Source organism: Diorhabda sublineata, chromosome 10 (genome assembly GCF_026230105.1).
Source record: "Diorhabda sublineata isolate icDioSubl1.1 chromosome 10, icDioSubl1.1, whole genome shotgun sequence".
Taxonomy (NCBI): Eukaryota; Metazoa; Arthropoda; class Insecta; order Coleoptera; family Chrysomelidae; genus Diorhabda; species Diorhabda sublineata.
This window is the reverse complement of record NC_079483.1, coordinates 20038096-20056285: the sequence shown is the minus strand read 5'-3', so window position 1 is coordinate 20056285 and position 18190 is coordinate 20038096. Positions and strand designations below refer to the sequence as shown.

The window sequence follows — 18190 nt, the reverse complement described above, 5'->3', positions numbered from 1 at the left end:
TAATAATCTCTAGTAAATGCACCAATCCCAATTTTTGTAATCGTACAACTTTCATTTGATTTTCCATCCGTTCTACAGGATTTTAATCGTTTTTCTTCAATAAAGACGTTGATTGAGATTGAGAGCGTTTTCGTTGTGGGATTGTGGCAAAATCGTCGTAAATCATCTCAGTTATGATATTCGTGTCGATTGTTCGTTGTTTATTCAAAAATTTTGTCTAAGACGGTTTTCGAACGTGATATCTTGAGTTTTTCGCACAAGCCTCCAAAAACGGGTCTCAGAACGGCGTTTCCTGAAGAATAACCTCGCAGATCATCGTTGCCAGCTAGATTAAGAGCGTTTTCGTTGTGGGATTGTGGCAAATTCCTCGTAGATCATCTCAGTTATGATATTCGTGTCGATTGTTCGTTGTTTGTTAAAAAATGTTGCCTGAGACGGTTTTCGAACATGATATTTTGAGTTTTTCGCACAAACCTCCAAAAACGGACCACAGAACGGCGTTTTCTGAAGAATAACCTCGCAGATCATCGTTGCCAGCTAGATTAAGAGCGTTTTCGTTGTGGGATTGTGGCAAAATCGTCGTAGATCGTCTCAGTTATGATATTCGTGTCGATTGTTCGTTGTTTGTTCAAAAATGTTTTCGGAGACGATTTTTAAACATGATATCTTGAGTTTTTCGCACAAGCCTCCAAAAACGGGTCTCAGAACGGCATTTCCTGAAGAATAACCTCGTAGATCATTGTTGCCAGTTAAATTGAGAGGGTTTTCGTTGTGGGATTGTGGCAAATTCCTCGTAAATCATCTCAGTTATGATATTCGTGTCGTGTGTTCGTTGTTTTTTAAAAAATTTTGTCTAAGACGGTTTTTAAAGATGATATCTTGAGTTTTTTCACTTTTTTTTCGAATTTTTTCACTATTTCTATTAGAATTAGTGAGATAAGTAAAAGTTCGCTCGTTTCATTATAATTTACTTTGATTGTTACGAAAAAAAAACAGGTTATTGATTAAGAATTTCTATTTAATCACTAATTAACCGTGAAATTTCAAGTAGCCAAAGGAAAGTACTTTATAATTGTCTAATCGTTTAACTAATACACGCCCATTATCGTATAATGTAAGTAGATCATGTCGTCGAGGCCTTCACGCGTTAAAATATTTTAACAATATATTGCAAAAGAAAAAAATCGCTTCAACGATTTTTTTCAAATTATCTAAATGCGCGAAAAAAATAAATCGAGGTCTTAATTCTTGCGACAGATCTAGACGAACTACGATTTTATTTTATTTTTTCTGTGACAGAGACGATATTTGATCAAGCGAAAAACATTACGAGGGTTGAACGATTTGAAGTCCTTATTCGTTTTTGGAAAATCTTGACTTGACTTTGTGGAATCCATGGAGAGTCTCCATTCCTGGACAGGAGTTGTGAATTCTTCAACACCATAAACTTCTTTCTAAAGACTAATCACCTCGGTTGAAGATTTTGCATGGAAATTGCAGACGCATCAACTTTTAAACACGAAACTTTTAAACTACATTAGACGTGTCATTTTTTTCGAGAAAATACTGTCTTAAAACAGTAAAAGACGTTTTTGTCAGAAAAAGTAATTTTTTTCGAAAAAATACTGTCTTAAAACAGTAAAAGACAGTTTTCAATAACCAATTGCGTCGAATCATCGAACGGCGATTTATTTTTGCGTAGTTCAATACCACTATCCTAATGACTGCGCCAACTTTAGCGTTTTTGTCAGAAAAAGTAATTTTTTTCGAAAAAATACTGTCTTAAAACAGTAAAAGACAGTTTTCAATAACCAATTGCGTCGAATCATCGAACGGCGATTTATTTTTGCGTAGTTCAATACCACTATCCTAATGACTGCGCCAACTTTAGCGTTTTTGTCAGAAAAAGTAATTTTTTTCGAAAAAATACTGTCTTAAAACAGTAAAAGACAGTTTTCAATAACCAATTGCGTCGAATCATCGAACGGCGATTTATTTTTGCGTAGTTCAATACCACTATCCTAATGACTGCGCCAACTTTAGCGTTTTTGTCAGAAAAAGTAATTTTTTTCGAAAAAATACTGTCTTAAAACAGTAAAAGACAGTTTTCAATGACCAATTGCCTCGAATCATCGAACGGCGATTTATTTTTGCGTAGTTCAATACCACTATCCTAATGACTGCGCCAACTTTAGCGTTTTTGTCAGAAAAAGTAATTTTTTTCGAAAAAATACTGTCTTAAAACAGTAAAAGACAGTTTTCGATAACCAATTGCCTCGAATCATCGAACGGCGATTTATTTTTGCGTAGTTCAATACCACTATCCTAATGACTGCGCCAACTTTAGCGTTTTTGTCAGAAAAAGTAATTTTTTTCGAAAAATACTGTCTTAAAACAGTAAAAGACAGTTTTCAATAACCAATTGCGTCGAATCATCGAACGGCGACTTATTTTTGCGTAGTTCGATGCCACTATCCTAATGACTGCGCCAACTTTAGCGTTTTTGTCAGAAAAAGTAATTTTTTTTCGAAAAAATACTGTCTTAAAACAGTAAAAGACAGTTTTCAATAACCAATTGCGTCGAATCATCGAACGGCGATTTATTTTTGCGTAGTTCAATACCACTATCCTAATGACTGCGCCAACTTTAGCGTTTTTGTCAGAAAAAGTAATTTTTTTCGAAAAAATACTGTCTTAAAACAGTAAAAGACAGTTTTCAATAACCAATTGCGTCGAATCATCGAACGGCGATTTATTTTTGCGTAGTTCAATACCACTATCCTAATGACTGCGCCAACTTTAGCGTTTTTGTCAGAAAAAGTAATTTTTTTCGAAAAAATACTGTCTTAAAACAGTAAAAGACAGTTTTCGATAACCAATTGCGTCGAATCATCGAACGGCGACTTATTTTTGCGTAGTTCGATGCCACTATCCTAATGACTGCGCCAACTTTAGCGTTTTTGTCAGAAAAAGTAATTTTTTTTCGAAAAATACTGTCTTAAAACAGTAAAAGACAGTTTTCAATAACCAATTGCGTCGAATCATCGAACGGCGATTTATTTTTGCGTAGTTCAATACCACTATCCTAATGACTGCGCCAACTTTAGCGTTTTTGTCAGAAAAAGTAATTTTTTTCGAAAAAATACTGTCTTAAAACAGTAAAAGACAGTTTTCGATAACCAATTGCGTCGAATCATCGAACGGCGATTTATTTTTGCGTAGTTCAATACCACTATCCTAATGACTGCGCCAACTTAGCGGTTTTTGTCAGAAAAAGTAATTTTTTTCGAAAAAATACTGTCTTAAAACAGTAAAAGACAGTTTTCGATAACCAATTGCGTCGAATCATCGAACGGCGACTTATTTTTGCGTAGTTCGATGCCACTATCCTAATGACTGCGCCAACTTTAGCGTTTTTGTCAGAAAAAGTAATTTTTTCGAAAAAATACTGTCTTAAAACAGTAAAAGACAGTTTTCAATAACCAATTGCGTCGAATCATCGAACGGCGATTTATTTTTGCGTAGTTCAATACCACTATCCTAATGACTGCGCCAACTTTAGCGTTTTTGTCAGAAAAAGTAATTTTTTTCGAAAAATACTGTCTTAAAACAGTAAAAGACAGTTTTCGATAACCAATTGCGTCGAATCATCGAACGGCGATTTATTTTTGCGTAGTTCAATACCACTATCCTAATGACTGCGCCAACTTTAGCGTTTTTGTCAGAAAAAGTAATTTTTTTCGAAAAAATACTGTCTTAAAACAGTAAAAGACAGTTTTCGATAACCAATTGCGTCGAATCATCGAACGGCGACTTATTTTTGCGTAGTTCGATGCCACTATCCTAATGACTGCGCCAACTTTAGCGTTTTTGTCAGAAAAAGTAATTTTTTTCGAAAAAATACTGTCTTAAAACAGTAAAAGACAGTTTTCAATGACCAATTGCCTCGAATCATCGAACGGCGATTTATTTTTGCGTAGTTCAATACCACTATCCTAATGACTGCGCCAACTTTAGCGTTTTTGTCAGAAAAAGTAATTTTTTTCGAAAAAATACTGTCTTAAAACAGTAAAAGACAGTTTTCAATAACCAATTGCGTCGAATCATCGATCGGCGACTTATTTTTGCGTAGTTCAATGCCACTATCCTAATGACTGCGCCAATTTTAGCGTTTTTGCCAGAAAAAGTAATTTTTTTCGAAAAAATACTGTCTTAAAACAGTAAAAGACAGTTTTCGATAACCAATTGCGTCGAATCATCGAACGGCGACTTATTTTTGCGTAGTTCGATGTCACTATCCTAATGACTGCGCCAATTTTAGCGTTTTCGCCAGAAAAAGTAATTTTTTTCGAAAAAATACTGTCTTAAAACAGTAAAAGACAGTTTTCGATAACCAATTGCGTCGAATCATCGAACGGCGACTTATTTTTGCGTAGTTCGATGTCACTATCCTAATGACTGCGCCAATTTTAGCGTTTTCGCCAGAAAAAGTAATTTTTTTCGAAAAAATACTGTCTTAAAACAGTAAAAAACAGTTTTCAATGACCATTTGCGTCGAATCATGGAACGGCGACTTATTTTTTCATAATTTAAGTCCTGTGTGAACGATGGGACATTAAATCGTAATTAGTTTAAATAATTGAAGCTAAAGAAATCGAATTTCTCTATTTCTCAATCTAATATATCGTGTTTTAATAGAGAAAAGGAGAAAGGTTGTGATTTTGGGTGTACCTCAAGGCTATAAATAAATTGACACATTATAACTAAAAATGCGAAGAAAATGAAATAAAAAAACCGATTAAAAGGTTCTTAGCAAGTTAATTGAATATTTAATAACTTCTTTAAAGTTATTGTGGTACATCTGGAGGTGATTTTAATTAAAAATATGTGTGATATCATCTGGTTGTATCGTGGATTAGCATAAAGAAAGCTGAGAAACAGCTTACACAATTTTTTTTCATTGAGATTTTAATTGAATGTTGTCATATTGTTTCATAAAATGAATGGACAAATTAGATACAAATTTTTTTAATAACAATTCTGCAAATCGGATCACAAATAAATCAGAAACAGAAAACAAAAACAAAAAAAATTGAAGAATCAAAGCGATGTTGTTCAAATAAACTATTTTTTTTACGATTCTTGATAATTTGTTTCATTATGTGACCTTTGAGGAAACCTGGGTTTATTATTATATACCTAAATCAAAATGGCAGTCAAATGAATGGACTATAGTCGATAGAAGCCATCAAAATCAAACAAAAACAATGAAACGACAGGTTTATAGCCTTGGTATTCATTCATTCACTATTTGTTTGAAATGTAAACAATTTTTTCACGATTCTTAATAATTTGCTTCATTATGTGACCTTTGAGGAAACCTGGGTTTATTATCATATACCTAAATCAAAATGGCAGCCAAATGAATGGACTATAGTCAATAGAAGCCATCAAAATCAAACAAAAACAATGAAACGACAGGTTTATAGCCTTGGTATTCATTCATTCACTATTTGTTTGAAATGTAAACAATTTTTTCACGATTCTTAATAATTTGTTTCATTATGTGACCTTTGAGGAAACCTGGGTTTATTATTATATACCTAAATCAAAATGGCAGCCAAATGAATGGACTATAGTCAATAGAAGCCATCAAAATCAAACAAAAACAATGAAACGACAGGTTTATAGCCTTAGTATTCATTCATTCACTATTTGTTTGAAATGTAAACACTTTTTTTACGATTCTTAATAATTTGTTTCATTATGTGACCTTTGAGGAAACCTGGGTTTATTATCATATACCTAAATCAAAATGGCAGCCAAATGAATGGACTATAGTCAATAGAAGCCATCAAAATCAAACAAAAACAATGAAACGACAGGTTTATAGCCTTGGTATTCATTCATTCACTATTTGTTTGAAATGTAAACACTTTTTTTACGATTCTTAATAATTTGTTTCATTATGTGACCTTTGAGGAAACCTGGGTTTATTATCATATACCTAAATCAAAATGGCAGCCAAATGAATGGACTATAGTCGATAGAAGCCATCAAAATCAAACAAAAACAATGAAACGACAGGTTTATAGCCTTGGTATTCATTCATTCACTATTTGTTTGAAATGTAAACACTTTTTTTACGATTCTTAATAATTTGTTTCATTATGTGACCTTTGAGGAAACCTGGGTTTATTATCATATACCTAAATCAAAATGGCAGCCAAATGAATGGACTATAGTCAATAGAAGTCAAGCAGTGATGCCATCTATTGTTCGATTATGCTTTTTTTTACTTGTTCTCATAATTTTTAGTGAAATTTTTTAATCAGTTACATACAGGCCACGAAACGGTGACATTGAACAAATATTAACTAACAGATGCTCGGTTCATTAATAAAACAAGGTTTGTTTTACAAAAACAGCATGTATTATTGATATGTTATTTGTAAATAAAATTTGACTTCTTCAATCTGGCGTCAGCTGCAACAATTGAGAAATTCTTCGTTTTTAATTATTGAATTAATTATTGATTGAACCACGCAACTCATGTCGTCTTCTATTCGAGTTGTTTGACGCGCCGTTTTTCGTTTAATTCACGTCGAAACCATCCCACGAAAATTCAATTCCATTTTTTGACCGAAACGAATGTTTCAAGTATCTTCAAACAACTCAAATACTAGGACGTCACTGTTGGATTTGACATATTCACATCAGTGTTGCCATATCTCAAAACTTTGAATAATAACTTCACTCGAAGCAGGCGGAAAAGATCAAGAAGATTGCAATAAAAACAATTTTATTATTTATAACTTTTCGATCGCTAATTCGAGCTAATAGCTTTTAAAGGAAATTTGGCGGATTCGCCGGATATAATTCTCCATAAAGCGTCAAGTTATTGTATTGTTTTTGTAAGATGTTTCATGCCACTTTTTACAGAGACGATTTTTTGTTAATTTACAACAAAAATTAGAAATTTTTAGGAAATAAGATTTCAAAATGTGAAAATAATTTATATAAATTAGTCACAGATACAGTAAATAATCTGATTTAATTATTAGAAAGTAAACGGAGTATTTAAATAAATTAGTGTGTTAAGATTTAGTGTATAGTGACTAGTTAAGTGTATTTAGTGTTTGTATGGAAATATTACGCGCCTATAAATTTACTCCACCGTAAATAATTAAGAAAAACATTACAAGAAGGACAATCTGATGTTTTAGCTGTCATAATTGAAAAAAAACAAGAAATAAAAGCACAAAAATCAACGAGTTATAAGTATAATTGTCAAATTTCAAATCTTACATTGCCATTACGAAATTTGACATTTGACATTCGATATTTGACTTTGACATTCGACATTTGACATTCGACATTTGACTTTGATATTTGACATTCGACTTTGACATTTAACTTTGGCATTTGACATTCGATATTTGACATTTGACTTTTGACATTCGACTATGATATTTGACTTTGACATTTGACATTCGACTTTGACATTTAACTTTGGCATTTGACATTCGATATTTGAGATTCAACTTTGACATTTGACTTTTGACATTCGACTATGATATTTGACTTTGACATTTGACTCCACCGTTAAATAATTAAGAAAAACATTATAAGAATGACAATCTGATGTTTTAGCTGTTATCATTGAAAAAAAAACAAGAAATAAAAGCACCAAAATCAACGAGTTATAAGAATCATTGTCAAATTTCAAATCTTACATTGCCATTACGAAATTTGACATTTGACATTCGATATTTGACTTTGATATTTGACATTCGACATTTAACTTTGGCATTTGACATTCGACTTTGACATTTGACTTTGACATTTTACTCCACCGTTAAAAACCGTTTAAATAATTAAGAAAAACATTACAAGAAGGACAATCTGATGTTTTAGCTGTTTTAATTGAAAAAAAAAACAAGAAATAAAAGCACCAAAATCAACGAGTTATAAGCATCATTGTCAAATTTCAAATCTTACATTGCCATTACGAAATTTGACATTTGACATTCGATATTTGACTTTGACATTTGACTTTGATATTTGACATTCGACATTTAACTTTGGCATTTGACATTCGACATTCGACTTTGACATTTGACTTTGACATTTTACTCCACCGTTAAAAACCGTTTAAATAATTAAGAAAAACATTACAAGAAGGACAATCTGATGTTTTAGCTGTTTTAATTGAAAAAAAAAACAAGAAATAAAAGCACCAAAATCAACGAGTTATAAGCATCATTGTCAAATTTCAAATCTTACATTGCCATTACGAAGTTCGACATTTGACATTCGATATTTGACATTCAACATTTGTCTTTGGCATTTAACTTTGACATTTGACTTTGGCATTTGACATTTGACATTTGACTTTGACATTCGACTTTGACATTTGACTTTGACATTCGACTTTGACATTTGACTTTGGCATTTGACATTTAACTTTGACATTTGACTTTGACATTCGACTTTGACATTCGACTTTGGCATTTGACATTTAACTTTGACATTTGACTTTGACATTTAACTTTGACATTTGACTTTGACATTGACCGTAACTGATTTATTAATACTTTTAGCGAAAACAATCAATCTCTAGATATAAAATTTCACTGATAATTGAGATATTATCGTCGGTATCGTCATTATATTTTTCTACAAATTAAAATTGGGTGCTGAGCGAGTTAAGTATGTTATTAAGTTCATGATCCGTGTAATCCAAATATATAATTATATCTTATCAAAGTTGATGAGTACCGAAAACATAATTAATATAATTTATTGAGACAACTTCGCGAAATGTCAGTTAATTATAATATTTATATAACAACATATGGAAAAAGGGATTTCGTGTCAAAGGACATCGTACAGATAATTTTTTTAATTTTCTTTAATTCGAATTAGGTCAAATTTGGTATTTTTAATACCAAGTTGCATCAAATTTAGTTCAAAAATTGCGTTGCAACGCTTCAACTTCAACATACTTTATTTCACTAACCAGACTGGGATCGACGAACCCATCGATGGGTCCGGAACCCATCTTTGATGTAACCAAAAGCGTCTACAGACAAACGAAGGTCCAGAGGTTAGATTTCTAACTGGACGCTGCCATCTAAGAGTCAAACTCCACACCAAGGACATCACAGATGATCCGGAGCCCCTTTGGTGCTTGGAGGAGGACGAAAGTGTCTTTTTAAAGGACCTCGGTCTAATCTAAAGGCTTCCTGGTCGTTCCCTACTTTGAACTATGACCTACCATGAAGATATTGAGTTGGGTTGAAAGATTTTTTCATGGACGGTGGTTCATCTGACGAAATGACGAAAAAACGTGTTTCTAGGATAGCTCAACTCAATATTTATAAAGTTTGAACTCAATCGACACACATACTTTATCGTACCTCATCCATATTTCAATTAGTCAATCATTTGGGCGTTGAATATTCAAAATAAAAGTTTTTTCATACATAACTAGGTTAGATAAAATAATTGTCCGCAACCAATTACCTGGAGTTTGAATAATTATTTTGTTATCACAACATTTTTGTTATTCCTTAGTGCTTTTTCCAACACGAACTTCGAAAACCGAGTGTTTCTCGCGAAGAAGTTTCATCCTTTCATCCTGTAGGAAATTTCGACTATGATTGAATTCGAAACGTTGTGACCAAAAGTCGAAGCGTGTTGTTTGACGCCCTGTTCTCGGTTTAAATCACGTCGAAACCATCCCACAAATAGTTGTGAGAATAATTAGCAAACCAATTCACGTCTTCCAATTTTATTTTCTTTAAGATTTCTAATGTTAATACCGCGCGTACGTTTTTGAAACTATATTAGTTTTTTTTGCGAAAATAAACACGAAAATAATTAATTGATTTACATTTGTTTTTTTTTTGAGATTTGATTCGGTGTTTAAGGTCGCTTTCACCTACAAACATCTAAATTCTATCTTGAAACTTTTATACAGTTTTTGATTACTTTTGTTTAATTTTAAAATTAATTGAACTACTTTCTAAAATGAGTTGTTTCCAAATTTCTGTCCACGCAACGTTTTCCGCTTGAATTCCCACAATTTTACATTAATTTGAACGCTTACCGGAATGTTCCCGCTACACAAACAAACACAAATGATTTTTTCCGCGTTTTTGGAAATAGAAAGTTGCGCGAGGGGGAGCCGAATCGGGTAACATAACCTCAAAATCATGATTTTCGGATTATTTTGTTGAAAGATGTTCAGTGGAATCCATGTCACGCCGGTAAATTTGCGTTTTTAGTATTTTTTAGTATTTATTTCGAATGAAAGGCTCATTAAGGATATCCTGAAGCTATAAAAAAATTTGGAAATTTGCCTAATTGATTATCGATATATTATCCAATTAATTATAACAATTAACATCAATTTTATAAAGAATTTTGCTTTTATCATATAATGATTTAAATTTTAATAAAAACAGAATCAAACGGCTTCGCTAAAGCCCCCTAAATATTTAATCAAAGTTTCTAGAAAACGCTGTGTCCCCCTCAAATATTTAAACTATTTTATTAAATTTTGGACGTGCCCCCTAGAAAATTAATTGTTTTTTATACAATTTTGAACTAATTTTATTTTTTTTCAACTATTATTAAAGTTTTTCGTTCATGTGAAATTATGAGAAAAAGGTAACGCATTTCCGCTTCCAAAATTTCTTTTTTTACTAATGTGAGCCTAATTATATTTTTTTATTAAAATAATAACTTTTTTAGAAAGTTTTTTGGAAATTAATTGGTCTTCCGGAAAACTATTCATAAAATTGTGAGAAAAAGGTTGCGCATTTTCTCCAATAATGAGATTTTTTTTTTATATTAAATATAATTATTAATACTTATATATATTATATAAATTATATTACTTGAGACATTCTGAGGAAAAGGTAGCGTATTTTTGCACTAATTTTATCATATGAAAAATTTATAGAAAAGGGTAGCGCATTATCGTAGATTATTGCTGCTTTCCAACATTTTTATTCTAGTTTTCAACTTGAATTTTGCACTAATAATATTATTTACAATATAATAAAATTTTTTGAAAAAGTTATGAAAATCATCTGAAAAAGCCAATTACAAAATTATGAGAAAAAGGTTGCGCATTTTCAAGTCTATAATGTTTTCCTAAATGGTCATTTTCCGCTGAAATTTTTTCATTCAAATTCAAATATTTCGAAAAATTCAAGTCAATTGATTTGAGAAAGCGGTTAGAGAAGGTATAAGAAAAAGGTTGCGCTTTTTTGTGTCTATATGTTTCTTCAAATGTTGTGCTTTCAATTTTCAGTGGAATTTGGTTATTGAAACTCGAATATTTTGAAAAATTCAGTAGAAATAAATTGGTCATTTAAAAAAATTAATGGAAAAATTATGAAAAAAAAAGGTAACGCATTTTCGTTTGCTACTACTGCTCTCAAAATGTTTTATTTCCGTTTTCTGCTTGAATTTTGCATTAATAATATTATTTATACTCAAATTTTTGGAAAACATTTTGTTAAAATTAGATGATCATGTGGAAAAGTGATTAGAAAAATTATGAAAAAAAGGTTGCGCATTTTTAAGTCTATAATGTTTTCCTAAATGTTGATTCTGCACTGAAATTTTGTCATTCAAATTCAAACATTTTGAAAAATTCTAGCCTATAAGAAAAAGGTTGCGCATTTTTGAATTTTGTCACTCAATCTCAACATTTTTTATTTTCGAATTTCATCAATCAATCTGAACATTTCGAAAAAATTTAGTAAAAATCAATTGATCACCTGTACAAGCAAAAAAAGGTAGCGCAATTTTGATGTTTTCAATGTTTCTTTAAAAGCTGTTTTTTTTTTAATTTTGTTATTCAATCTAAATATTTCAAAAAAAAATCGAAAAAAACAAATGCTCTTCTGTAAATTACGAAATTATCAAAAAAGGTTGCGCATTTTTGAGTCTATAATGTTTTTCTGTATGTCCATTTTCCCCTGGAATTAGTTCATTCAAAATCGGATATTTTGGAAAATTGTATGAAAATATATAGATCATTTGAAAAAAAAAGGTAACGCATTTTCGTTCACCATTACTGTTATCTAAATACACGTTTTCCGCTTGAATTTTGCATTAATAATATTATTTATATTGAAATTTTTGAAAAACTTTATGTCAAAATCAATTGATTATCTGGAAAAGTGATTAGAAAAATTATTTAAAAAAAGGTTGCGCATTTTTTATGATTATATAACGTCTATCTTATGGTCGTACATTTATTTTCAATAGTAATTGGTCATATAAATTCCAATATTTCCAAAAATTTTGTAAACATTACGGAATTATAAAAAAAGGTAGCGCAGTTTTGAGTCTATAATGTTTTTCTGTATGTCCTTTTTCCCCTGGAATTAGTTCATTCAAAATCGGATATTTTGGAAAACTGTATGAAAATATACAGATCATTTGAAAAAAAAGGTAACGCATTTTCGTTTTCCATTACTGTTTTCTAAATACACGTTTTCCGCTTGAATTTTGCATTAATAATATCATTTATATTGAAATTTTTGAAAAACTTTAATGTCAAAATCAATTGATTATCTGGAAAAGTGATTAGAAAAATTATTTAAAAAAAGGTTGCGCATTTTTTATGATTATATAACGTCTATCTTATGGTCGTACATTTATTTTCAATAGTAATTGGTCATATAAATTCCAATATTTCCAAAAATTTTGTAAACATTACGGAATTATAAAAAAAGGTAGCGCAGTTTTGAGTCTATAATGTTTTTCTGTATGTCCTTTTTCCCCTGGAATAAGTTCATTCAAAATTGGATATTTTGGAAAACTGTATGAAAATATACAGATCATTTGAAAAAAAAGGTAACGCATTTTCGTTTTCCATTACTGTTTTCTAAATTCACGTATTCCGCTTGAATTTTGCATTAATAATATCATTTATATTGAAATTTTTGAAAAACTTTAATGTCAAAATCAATTGATTATCTGGAAAAGTGATTAAAAAATTATTTGAAAAAAAAGGTTGCGCATTTTTTATGACTATATAATGTCTATCTTATTGTCGTACATTTATTTTCAATAGTAATTGGTCATATAAATTCCAATATTTCCAAAAATTTTGTAAACATTACGGAATTATAAAAAAAGGTAGCGCAGTTTTGAGTCTATAATGTTTTTCTGTATGTCCTTTTTCCCCTGGAATAAGTTCATTCAAAATTGGATATTTTGGAAAACTGTATGAAAATATACAGATCATTTGAAAAAAAAGGTAACGCATTTTCGTTTTCCATTACTGTTTTCTAAATACACGTTTTCCGCTTGAATTTTGCATTAATAATATCATTTATATTGAAATTTTTGAAAAACTTTAATGTCAAAATCAATTGATTATCTGGAAAAGTGATTAAAAAATTATTTAAAAAAAAAGGTTGCGCATTTTTTATGATTATATAACGTCTATCTTATTGTCGTACATTTATTTTCAATAGTAATTGGTCATATAAATTCCAATATTTCCAAAAATTTTGTAAACATTACGGAATTATAAAAAAAGGTAGCGCAGTTTTGAGTCTATAATGTTTTTCTGTATGTCCTTTTTCCCCTGGAATTAGTTCATTCAAAATCGGATATTTTGGAAAACTGTATGAAAATATACAGATCATTTGAAAAAAAAGGTAACGCATTTTCGTTTTCCATTACTGTTTTCTAAATTCACGTATTCCGCTTGAATTTTGCATTAATAATATCATTTATATTGAAATTTTTGATAAACTTTATGTCAAAATCAATTGATTATCTGGAAAAGTGATTAAAAAATTATTTAAAAAAAAACGTTGCGCATTTTTTATGACTATATAATGTCTATCTTATTATCGTACATTTATTTTTAATAGTAATAGGTCATATAAATTCAAATATTTTCAAAAATTTTGTAAAAGTTACGAAACTATGAGAAAAAGGTAGCTCATTTTTGTGCTACGCCTAAAACGTTCTCCTGATCGCCGTAATTTCGATTTTCACTCGAATTCGACCATTTAAGTTCTAATTATACTAATTCCAAAAAGTCCTCGTCAGTATTTTTATATCAGTCCTTTCACTTAATTACAAATCAAATCTCGTTCAGGCTCGACTCGAGAAATCAGATCAGACAAAGACACCTGCACCCCCCGTATATTCAAATTTATATATATGAATGAAAAAAAAAAAAAAAAAAAAAGAAAAAAAAATTCTCTCCAACGCTATATATAATATATATTTACCTTTGCTTCCGACTCTCACAGCCTCGTTAACAACAGAAACAGTCAGTAGCAAGAATATCTTTAATCCACCATTCATCTTGAACATAATCAAAGTCACTTTCGAAGTGACTCGCGCACGTCTGTCGGTCTGTAACACACTACCCTATATTATGTACACGGTGCAGCGACTGGTGGTTTTTTACAATTTCCGTCTTTTTAAAACCTTGCGTTCCTCCACTTGATCGAGCCCGTAGTGGGACTCGGTGCGGTCTGAAAGCCGCAAGGTTACCAATAAGAAAATCATATTCGAGTCAAATAGATTGTATTATTTTTACCTAATATATTTAACTAAAACATAGTTAAACATATTTAAGTTATAATTAATATTTACACGATTGTCGGAAATATTTTTAATTGTTTGTTAATTAATATTCCATATATATATATATATATATATATATATATATATATATATATATATATATATATATATATATATATATATATATATAGTGTGATTTATCTTTAAATCTCATAATAATAGGTTTTGATACAAAATAACATGAAATTGATTGTTGCCTGTAGACCTATTTGGTCTAATAGGTTTCGAGATCTGTTAACCTCCTCCAATTATTCGTCTTTTGATTCATTTTTTAGTCCTTCAATCACAAAAATCTCATATCTCTGTTAACCTCCTCCAATTAGTTATTTTTTGCATTATTTCGACAATATTCCAGTCAAAACATTCTCAAATCGGTTTTAACCTCCTCCAATTATTTGTTTTTTGCCTCATTTTTCAGTCCTTCAATCTCAAAGTTCTCATATCTCTATGAAACTCCTCCAATTAGTTATTTTTTGCTTTATTTCGACAATATTTCAGTCAAAACATTCTCAAATCGGTTTTAACCTCCTCCAATTAGTTATTTTTTGCTTTATTTCGACAATATTCCAGTCAAAACATTCTCAAATCGGTTTTAACCTCCTCCAATTATTTGTTTTTTGCCTCATTTTTCAGTCCTTCAATCTCAAAGTTCTCATATCTCTATGAAACTCCTCCAATTAGTTATTTTTTGCTTTATTTCGACAATATTTCAGTCAAAACATTCTCAAATCGGTTTTAACCTCCTCCAATTAGTTATTTTTTGCTTTATTTCGACAATATTCCAGTCAAAACATTCTCAAATCGGTTTTAACCTCCTCCAATTATTTGTTTTTTGCCTCATTTTTCAGTCCTTCAATCTCAAAGTTCTCATATCTCTATAAAACTCCTCCAATTAGTTATTTTTTGCTTTATTTCGACAATATTTCAGTCAAAACATTCTCAGATCTATTTTAACCTCCTCCAATTAGTTATTTTTTGCTTTATTTCGACAATATTCCAGTCAAAACATTCTCAAATCGGTTTTAACCTCCTCCAATTATTTGTTTTTTGCCTCATTTTTCAGTCCTTCAATCTCAAAGTTCTCATATCTCTATGAAACTCCTCCAATTAGTTATTTTTTGCTTTATTTCGACAATATTTCAGTCAAAACATTCTCAAATCGGTTTTAACCTCCTCCAATTAGTTATTTTTTGCTTTATTTCGACAATATTCCAGTCAAAACATTCTCAAATCGGTTTTAACCTCCTCCAATTATTTGTTTTTTGCCTCATTTTTCAGTCCTTCAATCTCAAAGTTCTCATATCTCTATGAAACTCCTCCAATTAGTTATTTTTTGCTTTATTTCGACAATATTTCAGTCAAAACATTCTCAAATCGGTTTTAACCTCCTCCAATTAGTTATTTTTTGCTTTATTTCGACAATATTCCAGTCAAAACATTCTCAAATCGGTTTTAACCTCCTCCAATTATTTGTTTTTTGCCTCATTTTTCAGTCCTTCAATCTCAAAGTTCTCATATCTCTATAAAACTCCTCCAATTAGTTATTTTTTGCTTTATTTCGACAATATTTCAGTCAAAACATTCTCAAATCGGTTTTAACCTCCTCCAATTAGTTATTTTTTGCTTTATTTCGACAATATTCCAGTCAAAACATTCTCAAATCGGTTTTAACCTCCTCCAATTATTTGTTTTTTGCCTCATTTTTCAGTCCTTCAATCTCAAAGTTCTCATATCTCTATAAAACTCCTCCAATTAGTTATTTTTTGCTTTATTTCGACAATATTTCAGTCAAAACATTCTCAGATCTATTTTAACCTCCTCCAATTAGTTATTTTTTGCTTTATTTCGACAATATTCCAGTCAAAACATTCTCAAATCGGTTTTAACCTCCTCCAATTATTTGTTTTTTGCCTCATTTTTCAGTCCTTCAATCTCAAAGTTCTCATATCTCTATGAAACTCCTCCAATTAGTTATTTTTTGCTTTATTTCGACAATATTTCAGTCAAAACATTCTCAAATCGGTTTTAACCTCCTCCAATTAGTTATTTTTTGCTTTATTTCGACAATATTCCAGTCAAAACATTCTCAAATCGGTTTTAACCTCCTCCAATTAGTTATTTTTTGCTTTATTTCGACAATATTCCAGTCAAAACATTCTCAAATCGGTTTTAACCTCCTCCAATTATTTGTTTTTTGCCTCATTTTTCAGTCCTTCAATCTCAAAGTTCTCATATCTCTATAAAACTCCTCCAATTAGTTATTTTTTGCTTTATTTCGACAATATTTCAGTCAAAACATTCTCAGATCTATTTTAACCTCCTCCAATTAGTTATTTTTTGCATAATTTCGACAATATTTCAGTCAAAACATTCTCAGATCTATTTTAACCTACTCCAATTAGTTATTTTTTGCATAATTTCGACAATATTTAAGTCAAAACATTCTAAGATCTATTTTAACCTCCTCCAATTAGTTATTTTTTGCTTTATTTCGACAATATTCCAGTCAAAACATTCTCAAATCGGTTTTAACCTCCTCCAATTAGTTATTTTTTCTTTATTTCGACAATAATTCAGTCAAAACATTCTCAGATCTGTTTTAACTTCCTCCAATTATTCATTTTTTTCTTTATTTCGACAATATTTAAATCAAAACATTCTCAGATCTGCTTTAACCTACTCCAATTAGTTATTTTTTGCTTTATTTCGACAATATTCCAGTCAAAACATTCTCAGATCTGTTTTAACTTCCTCCAATTATTCATTTTTTTCTTTATTTCGACAATATTTAAATCAAAACATTCTCAGATCTGCTTTAACCTCCTCCAATTAGTTATTTTTTGCTTTATTTCGACAATAATTCAGTCAAAACATTCTCAGATCTGTTTTAACCTCCTCCAATTAGTTATTTTTTGCTTTATTTCGACAATAATTCAGTCAAAACATTCTCAGATCTGTTTTAACTTCCTCCAATTATTCATTTTTTTCTTTATTTCGACAATATTTAAATCAAAACATTCTCAGATCTGCTTTAACCTACTCCAATTAGTTATTTTTTGCATAATTTCGACAATATTTCAGTCAAAACATTCTAAGATCTATTTTAACCTCCTCCAATTAGTTATTATTTGCTTTATTTCTACAATATTTCAGTCAAAACATTCTCAAAACTGTTTTAACCTCCTCCAATTAGTTATTTTTTTCTTTATTTCGACAATATTTCAGTCAAAACATTCTTAAATCTGTTTTAATCTCCTCCAATTGGTTATTTTTTGCATTATTTCGGTCCATAAGTTCTTGGCATCTTACGAGGATGGCCCCACAGTAAAATATTAGTTTCGACGAGACCGTACGAAATACGAAGATCAGCAGCGCAGTGATCGACCAAATCAGTTGAAGACTCCAGTAATGATGAAGACGGCGTTTCAAAAAGTGAAAATTTGGACTCGAGAGAAAGCTGCACACCACGTTTACTCAAAATGGAACAAAAACATCGTCGTTAAAATGTTTGCAACGAGTGTTTCACAGCTATAAAGTCGATTTTGGAGGT

At 30.4% G+C, this 18190-nt stretch overlaps 1 protein-coding gene across 1 annotated transcript in view; it reads right to left on the bottom strand.

Annotated features, from left to right (window-relative positions):
• LOC130449800 (uncharacterized) overlaps positions 1-14512 on the bottom strand; it is a 65708-nt gene extending 51196 nt beyond the window's left edge. Inside the window, exon 1 of the mRNA XM_056787809.1 lies at positions 14280-14512. Within this exon, the coding sequence (XP_056643787.1) occupies positions 14280-14364 (85 nt within the window). The 5' untranslated portion in view covers positions 14365-14512. The remainder of the gene's footprint in view (positions 1-14279) is intronic.
• Between the last annotated feature and the right edge of the window lie 3678 nt (positions 14513-18190).